The 9,762-nt window shown below is 43.3% G+C and overlaps 1 protein-coding gene across 1 annotated transcript; it reads left to right on the top strand.

Annotated features, from left to right (window-relative positions):
- Positions 1–1,385: 1,385 nt before the first annotated feature.
- On the top strand, positions 1,386–9,463 carry LOC124253914 (calmodulin-4-like). The gene is made up of 3 exons (XM_046687767.1): positions 1,386–1,652; positions 7,038–7,129; positions 8,390–9,463. The coding sequence occupies exons 1-3, from the start codon at positions 1,512–1,514 to the stop codon at positions 8,622–8,624; spliced, it is 468 nt and encodes a 155-aa protein (XP_046543723.1). The 5' UTR covers positions 1,386–1,511; the 3' UTR covers positions 8,625–9,463.
- Positions 9,464–9,762: the final 299 nt, after the last annotated feature.

Genomic DNA, 9,762 nt, shown 5'->3' with positions numbered 1-9,762 from the left:
TAACTTCAATGTGGTCTCTCTATTCATGGGGGACCCATCCAAACCACCCACCCTCACCCCCTTTGGATCCACCAATGCCCTGGCAGGACTATGCATGTATATATACTATTCCAAAACAGAAACGCATAACCCAGAAATCTGTTGCGAAAATGTTGTATTTTTAAACATGTATAACTCGTCCACAAATAGAGTTTAGTACATGAATTTTTACATCAGTTTAGAAGAAGGTAATCTCTACAACCAACTGGATAATTTTAGTTAACGGAGACGTTGAGCGCGATGGCGACGACGTAGCACGGTACCGACGTCGGGTCTCCTGGCTCTCAGTCCAGTCAGTGTCAACCTGTTCCGTACTGTTTGACCGGACTGACTGACTGACTGACTGAGTTTGGTTTTACGCCGCTTTTAGCAATATTCCAGCAACATCACGGCGGGGGACACCAGAAATGGGCTTCATTTGACCGGATATCCTCCGAAGTCCATTCACCCTGGCTGCTGTGCTCTCACCCGTGGCAGTACGATCACGCAAATGTAGTACCCGGATGTACCGATCTTGGGCTGCAGTGGTGACTCGAGGTCTGCCTGTACGGGGACAGTCATTTGTTATACCTGTTTGGTTGTAACGAGCTGCAAGCCGTGATATCGTGCTCAGCCTGGCAACTGAAGATTGATAATCTCCAGCGCGCATTCTTCAATGGCGATGTTCCATGTCTCAGCATCAAGACGTGACGTAGTGATTTGAGCTTGAAACTTCTTCAAAACAAATGTTGATTTCCGAAAGTAATCTGTATGTAAACTGGAAGGTAATTTCTGTTGCGTTGTGGCGATGCCTTTTTAAATCCTTGTACGAAATCTCATCAAAATCAACATTTTCAGGTAAAGTCGATTTTGACTTGTGCAATTGTGTAAAATAATGTTATCAACACTTTTGTTACATATTTTGACGATTGTTTGAACATAATAGGTAATTAACAGATTTTTTAAAATGCAAAACGCCTATGCGTTTCTTTTTTGGGATAGTATATTTGGTTTGTTTGTTGTGTAACGCCGAGACAATCCAGTGATCAACATCATGAGTATCGATCTATACAACTGGGATACGATGACATGTGTCAACCAAGTCAGCAAGCCTGGTCACCCGATCCCGTTAGTCGCCTCTTACGACAAGCATGGGTTGCTGAAGACATGTAAATGCTCTCTTCAAGGTATAATCAATTATACACCCTTTTCATATAGCGCCATGTAACACCATTATACTGACAACTATTGACATGTTTAATCAGTTGGGGGTATCAAGTTTCTACACGCTAGCCACTCTACAATCTTGAAACCTTTTTTATTTACCTAAGCAAATACAACCACGTTATGTTTATCGATAAAGTTAGCGTGCCTCTGTGCAAATTGTTCTACCTATGTACAAGAAGGAAGTATGTAATATGTAATCCCAGATATAGTAAACCCCTACATGACAAGCACGACTACACACCAACACTGGCTCCTCCACCTGCGACATGAACACCGCCGACGAAGTTGCTGTCTACACCAAGGCGTTTCACGACTTTGACGCCAACCATGATGGTCACATGACTCTGTCGGAATTCTCCTGCGCGTGTGCTGCTCTGGGCTTCACATATGACGATGAGACAATACAGGTACGTGGCACTCAATCACGTGGTTACCTGTATCTGTAATTAATAAACAACACAGAGTTCCGTTGTAGATGGAAACATCCCAATTTGCTATAGGCGCATGGTGATATATATTAATGTTTAGCTAAAACGTGGGATTGAATGAACGGGAGAATATTGTTCAGCGATGTATCTAATGTATTTCTATTTCAACAATTGAAACTTTTGTGCGTTTAATTACTCGCAACGACATAAATTATCTAAAATCATTAACTACATTCCTCTCCACCGTATTAAAACTAAGACATAAATCCACTACTACTATCAATTGCCCCTGTACTCCAATCGTCATCCTATATCCAGCATGTAGGTATTCTTTATAATTGCACTATGTTGTATTATGGGCCAAGGGCCTACATTACTGAAATAAAATGTCTGTCTGTCTGTCTGTCTATTTCTGCAGCCATAAGGATATTTGAGGACGGCAGCTCAACGAGATTTTGAGTGAACCGGTGAACGTTGTTGATAGCGATAGTATAAGCAAAATAACATGGTAAGGGGGTCTAAGAACTGTGGGATGATGGTTAAACGTTCGCTCGTCACGTCGGGTTCGATTCCCCACATGGGTACAATGGGTGAGGCCCATTTCTGGTGTCCCCGCCGTGATATTGTTTGAAACAAACACTCACTCACTCTATGGAATGAGTGAGTAAGTGAGTGAGTGAGTGAGTGTGGTTTTACGAAGCTTTTAGCAATATTCCAGTAATATCACGGCGGGGGACACCAGAAATGGGCTTCACATATTGACTCCCCGTTCTTATTCATACAGTGCAAAACAAAGCTAACAAGCACTGGATTCTTATGATTACCGTATTTCTTAAATTTATGTACACTATATAGATGTCTCATGGTACAACATGTCATCTCTTTCTTCACAGAAAGGTTAAACATAAACATTGCAATACACAAGGGCTAGAAACACCTCGGAAAATTGATGGTGAACGTGTTAGTGTTCCGTAGGAACTAATACCTTATATGTTGGAATAAACGCCTTTCTGCTCTTAACACAAAGCTCAAACACTTTTTGATCAGCCATTGTTTTTACGTAAGTGTTTTGATTATTTGAAGTTGTTAAGTGCTGTATAGGACAGTGGTTATATTTCTGAATGACATGTTCTTGTATGCAGTCGGGAATTATACCTGTTGTCCTACGAGGTTAGAAAATGCTGGAGTGGTGCGATGTCGATCGTCCCTGTGTTTCCATAAAAGACAATATTTAGATCATTATCAAATCTTTCGGAAATATTCTCACTCACAGACAAAAAAGCCTTTTTGAGTAATTCCATTTCTTTATGTTCGAGAACAACCCCGAAATTCAGTAAAACTAGGTGAGGGATTACGTAGTCTATTGTGGTCACTTACAGGTATCCGGTAAGGAAAGTGCGTGATGTGTAAACCACGTTTTGTCCGGGAGCTATATATTACAATTTACATATCACGGTATGCAGAACATACCTTGCCTCAGCGCCAGTAATCCTATATCCGACAATACATGAACGTTTGATAAAGATAAACCTACTGTGTTGTGAAATTTGTAGTCCCACTCTTGATTTGATACCTTCTATTATGATTTTGAAACGATAGTTTGACAGTGGAGTGAACAAGGTCAAGGCTCTTCACTTGGTGAAATGCGTCCACATTTTCAAGCATATCTTTAATTATGAACACACAATGACATTTAGAAAGTGGTCCAATGGAACATATGTTATATTTCGGATTACACTTTCTCAGTAAAGTACAGATTCTAGTACTTTTGGTTAGGATTCGAAAGCACACTCTCAGAGTCAGGCACCTAATTGCCAGCACACAAAGTCAGCCGTCCAGCCCGCTCGTGGAAGCCCCGGTGGCTGATCGGGCGGGGGATTCTGTTCTAAATATTGTAGTAGTATAGGGAATACCGGTACGATGACGCATGGGTACACCATACCAAGAGCCTCCAAGTAACCAATCCAGCTCCAACAGCCACTACACAAAATGAGAGTTTTGCACAAAGCTAGTCCGGAAGACAAAAAGTGTCGCTATATAGTTCACTGGTGGAAGTGCACTCAAATTAGAGATATGCGGGTGTATGGATATAGAACTCTGCCAGGAACCAAGCGCTCGCACGAAGCCTATGCCGAGATCCGATCTGGTTGTTTGTCTCTTCGGGAGGCGAAGAGGAAGTACCACATATATCGCAAGCCAGATATACACGATTCCGGGGCGGCTCTGAGACACAAACAGAGGCACAAACAAAGACATGGCAGAAGTCTTCGAGACCCTGCTAGAGAAGTGTCCCCATGCCTTGCTTTCCGACAGACAGAAACAAATCCTCGAGCGATCGGGATACACTTTCTACGAGCGATACCAGACCCCTTGACAGTTTCTTGAACTCTATTTGCTGTGCTTTCGCCAATTCGTAGAAGACGGCAAAATAGTCGATTTTGTCTACATCTACCCGCCCAACCAATTTCGACCTGCATCGGGCAAACTCCGAATTGTTCTCACCGCCGCCGACTGCTCGGAAACCAAGGACAGAGACAACCGATGCACCGACTGACTCGCTGCTACATCGGAACTACCCACCCTCTTCGAACCAGACAACTCTACTTGCAAGTGCGGCCCCATAGACCATTGCATTGGCAGCAAGAAATGCGTTCTCTGGAAAAACAAAGAGATAGACTATACACCCAAGGAGTGACTCCCCTAGTGTATCTTGAACATAGAGGACCTGTATGACAGCGACTGCTTCTTCTGGTGCCTGCGACACAAATGGTTCCTCGACAAATTGGTGGACAATTGTCCATGCAAGTAAGATTCTTGTATATTCCGGCAGCTAGCGGGGAAAGCAGAGCCACCACGAGACAACAATATTTGGCATACCCCCTTGCCCAACTACGGCGGGCCCAAGGATATGGAAGTGGCAGCCCCTCCATCCAACGAACACCAAAAAGCCGCAGACGTTCCGGAGGGAATCTATAAGTGCAAAAAGTTTGCTGCAGCCAAATACGAAGGGAAGAACAGACTGTTGCTGCTACTCGATTCGCCGACTGAAGAAACGATTCCGGTCTACGGCTACAAGATATGAGAAACGATTTGAGACACCGGCGGAATAGAAAATCTACGGTTGGTGGGTGGCCTCTTTCTGTGTAGACTTGGCAAAATCTGCCACTCGCCTATTTCGAAAAGGAAAGACGATCGAGAAATCGAGGTGCTGTTCCCAGAGACCAAGCGGGTATAGCTTCTATCTAGTCCAATATGCAAACATACATATGAAAAAACACACTTTTTTCCTACTCCATGTAGAAGGGGTCCCCGCGTTTGGCCGTGCAAACTGGTTTGGCCATTTCTGTCATCTCGTCGGCCTGTCTGTCGACCGTTGTGTGGTTGATGTGTCTGCGGGTGTGCAGTGTGGACGACCTTCCAGAGAAACACGGAGGTTAACGAAATATAGGTCCACTTTTGGACCAATTCTAGCATCTGTCCCAACTTCTGGATATCCAGACGTGTGTCTTCTTGTTCCTCCTCGATGTTTTCTATTTCGTCCCGGAGTTTGTAGTCGTCGTTGCCCAGCCTAGACAAGATACCGACCAACAAAGTCGTGGTTTGTTCTGCACGAGCCAACAACATCGTCGCGGTTTGCTCCATACAAGCTAACAACGTCATCGAGGTTTGCTCCACATGAGCCGATAACATCGTTGAAGTTTGCTCCGCATGAGCCTCAATCTTTCCCAGATGATTGTAGAAGTCCTGGATGGTGGGCAACGTCGGATTTGGAGTTATCTCCCTAGCGGACAAGAGGTTGTTGGTGGACGGTTCTGCGACGGGCAATATGGTTGTGTTAGAGGGCTCTCGCCATAGCTCGTAGAGCCTTTTGGACCCAATACTGAAGTTGTTTTTTACCTCTGCTGCCGGAAGCAAACAGTGAAGGGCACAGATTTCTTGGATCTGGTCCGAAGACAAATCTCTTTTTGGTGGCATAGTGTTTTTTTCCTGGGTATATATATATATCCCATACTTCCCATATATCTATATGGAAATCCCATTTTCCGACATGTCCAGGACTAGGAAACCTAGTTTATCCACATGTCAGACAAGCACTTCATCCAAGTGTTTGTTGGGTGGAGGGACTGCCACTTCCATATCCTTGGGCCCGCCGTGTTTGGGCAAGGGGTAATGCCAAATATTGTTGCCCCGTGGTGGCGCTGCTTTCCCCGCTAGCTGCCGGAATATACAAGAATATTACTTGCATGGACAATTGTCCACCAATTTGTCGAGGAACCATTTGTGTCGCAGGCACCAGAAGAAGCAGTCGCTGTCATACAGGTCCTCTATGTTCAAGATACAGTAGGGGATCGCGATTTCTCCGGGAACCTCGAGTGGGAGTCACTCCTTGGGTGTATAGTCTTTGTTTTTCCAGAGAACGCATTTCTTGCTGCCAATGCAGTGGTCTGTGGGGCCGCACTTGCAAGTAGAGTTGTCTGGTTCGAAGAGGATGGGTAAATCCGATATAGCGGCGAGTCAGTCGGTGCATCGGTTGTCTCTGTCCTTGGTTTCCGAGCAGTCGGCGGCGGTGAGAACAATTCGGAGTTTGCCCGATGCAGGTCGAAATTGGTTGGGCGGGTAGATGTAGACAAAATCGACTATTTTGCCGTCTTCTACGAATTGGCGAAAGCACAGCAAATAGAGTTCGAGAAACCGTTGAGGGATGGGGGCATTTCTCTAACAGGGTCTCGAAGACGTCTGCCATGTCGGAAGTTGTCTTTGTTTGTGCCTCTGTTTGTGTCTCAGAGCCGCCCCGGATTCGTGTATATCTGGCTTGCGATATGTGGTACTTCCTCTTCGCCTCCCGAAGAGACAAACGACCAGATCGGATCTCGGCATGGGCTTCACGCGATAGCTTGGTTCCTGGCATAGTTCTATATCCATACACCCACATATCTCTAATTGGAGTGCACTTCCACCAGTGAAATGTATAGGGACACTTTTTGTCTTCCGGACTAGCTTTGTGCAAAACTCTCATTTTGTGTAGTGGCTGTTGGAGCTGGATTGGTTATTTGGAGGCTCTAGGTATGGTGTACCCATGCGTCATCGTACCGCTATTCCCTATACTACTATTGTCCTTTATGTGGGAACACATGGACGATCGACATCGCACGATTCCAGTATTTTTAACCTAGTAGAACAACAGGTATGTTTGATTTCAGACTGCATACAAACAGCAGGCCATATACAGGCCTTTCCATTGTCCTATACAGCACTTAACTTCAAATAATCAAAATAATTATGGAAAATCAATGACGGATAACTGGACCATTACTGACCAAAAAAACCATATTCTCTGACTCACTGATCTATGGATGCTTTCAGTCGCTGTTCACTGAAATGGACGCCGACAAGAACGGAAAGGTGACATTGGAAGAGTTCCTGGACTTCATGGGTCCCGACAACCAGGAGAAATTGTAAGTAGCAGCACACTTGAGATCATACTTAACAAGCACAGGGCGGAATAGATTCGTTCAACATCCTAAAGGAGGAAAGAGTGGGGTTTTTAGTTTTACCCCGCTTTTGGGCAATAATATCACGGCGGGTGACACCAGAAATCGGCTTCACACATTGTACCCATTCGGGGAATCGAACCCGTGAAAAGCGAACGCTTTAACCACTAGGCTACCCAACCGTCCTTAAAGGAGGAAAGTCAAACACAGCGATAAACGATGTAGGCCGAACAGTGCTATAGAGGATGTAGGTTGTTCAGCGCTATAAAGAATGTTGGTTGAACATTGCCATAAAGGATGTTGGTTGAACAGCGCTATATAGAGGATATATGGTGAACAATACCATAAAGGGTGTAGGTTGTTCAGCGCTCTAAAGGATGTTGGTTGAACATTACTATGTAGGATGAACAGCGCCAAAACGGACGCAGAGTGACCAGAAAGGAAGAGGCTGAGCACGTTGTTAGCTGTTTTCAGTTAAGCATTGCCATTAGTGTATAAATTGTACATTGTCGTAACGGATTGAATAATTTTCTTCAATATGACTATGAAGGATCTAAGCTTTACAGAACGTTAGTTGAGAATCACCTTTATGGATGTTGTGCGAGAAATTTGGTGAAGGCTAGGGCTGGGACGGGTAGCCCGGATACCCGGGCCGGCCGGGTAATGATTTGGACCCGGGTACCCGTCTCAATACCTGGACCCGTTATGATCATGTACTAATACATTAAACAATTTAATATATTATTCTTTCATGACTAAAAGGTTGTATTGACTTTGAAGATTTAGACATAATTTACAGTCACCTGTTTTGAAAATAATACATGGTTAATATGTTGAAAGATGTCCTAGCTGAAGAATATATTGCCATTTCTTACAAATTTGATATCAGGAAATAGCATAACGGGTATCAGGGAAGGGTGGGGTGAAAGGGGATGGGTACCCGGGTAGAAAATTTGGACCCGTCTCAGCCCTAGTGAAGTCGTGCTGACAGATTGTGTGAACGGTACACTGTAAAAGCAAAGACACCGACTGTGGTAGTGATTGTGAACGGAATTAGAACATCATAATCATACCACACATTTTGTGAATTATTAATCTAAAACAATAGATGATTACATCACATTTCATCACTTCCATCGTGTAGACTTTTATTTACTGACCCCCTAATTTGTATTGGTGATTACTTAAAGCATCACTGTCCAATCACACGGCTCTGTGTTTCAGAGTAGCCAATATCAGACGGTTATTCAATGAATATGACACAAACAAAGATGGCTTCCTATCAGCAGACGAGATCCAGAGCGCGTGGTTCTCGGGAGAACATGGAACGAAGAAACTTTCCAAGGAGGAGGTTGCAGAACTTATGGCACCGGTAGACGCCAATTCAGACGGCAAACTGAACCGCGAAGAATTTCTCCAACTGGTCATGTCGGCAATGGAAAATAACGAGGGCGATTAGGACACTGTCAATATTATGTACACGGCAGAATGGGCCCTTTGTTATATTATGCACTTGGCTTCATATTTGTTTTACTCATACTAGGATGAATATTAGTATCATAATATTATGTCCATGAGAAGCGGTCACTGAAAACTATGGTACACTTGAATTTTAAACCGTCTTCAGGACAATTAATCATCAAACCTGACTGTATTAAAACGGAACTGTACAGTATTCTTATTCTTACTCCTTTACTTATATCCAGGGTCAACACAGGGGACCTACTTACACACTGTCACCATGGAGACCGCGTTGTATAACATATATCCATTAAATATCCTGAATGGTCCATAGAGGGATCCCTTAAAGTGAACCGAAATCCAGGCCACATAAAACGACATCGCGCAAGAGTAAAAATCACATGGAACATCTGACCAAATCTGATGGGCAGTGATTTCACATGTCTTGCAGGCCAAGGGAAAGATTAGAAACATTTACGTTTCAAAGACCTTATCAAGAAATCTAAGTAAAATATATCTTTTAGGCGTACGGAATTAATCAAATACAACTCTTGAACATTTTTAAACAACACGCGGTCATGGTATTAAGACTTCCTTAATAAAGTCGACCAGGTTCAGGAGTGATGTAAGTTAGCAATAGCATCGTAAACTTTCAGGATTAGAAATTCGATCATTATGCAGAGCTACGGATACCTTTTTTGGTCATTGAGTTATGTACACGCTTGTGTTCATCTCAATTGGGTATCCAGTGTAACCAAACAGATTGTACCCACCTCACCTCATCCACATAGGGTATTTTGCTATTAATTGTAAAAACATAATAAAGTTTAAATGTTGGTTGACTTGTTTGTTATTTATATTTGATCAGTAAAATGAGAAACGATAAGAAAGACTGCAAGATGCCAAGTTCATGTGCTGAAATATAACCTCTCAGTACACATCAGTTATTTTTACTATCCTCAGTAACCACCAAGCTAAGATTTGACATTTTTGTGTGTACGTATGTGAGATCAAATTTACTAAGCATTTACAGAAATTCAAGCGTACTTGTACACAACAGACATAATAGGAATTGTGTTTTCACATAAATATTTGCGTAATTTACGCAGATACGCAGCTTATTGGTATCTCTGATT

This window comes from Haliotis rubra, unplaced genomic scaffold, assembly GCF_003918875.1.
Source record: "Haliotis rubra isolate DU_JTF1 unplaced genomic scaffold, ASM391887v1 Scf558, whole genome shotgun sequence".
Lineage (NCBI taxonomy): Eukaryota > Metazoa > Mollusca > Gastropoda > Lepetellida > Haliotidae > Haliotis > Haliotis rubra.
Note: the sequence above shows the minus strand (reverse complement) of the source record. Positions and strands in the feature narration are given on the sequence as shown.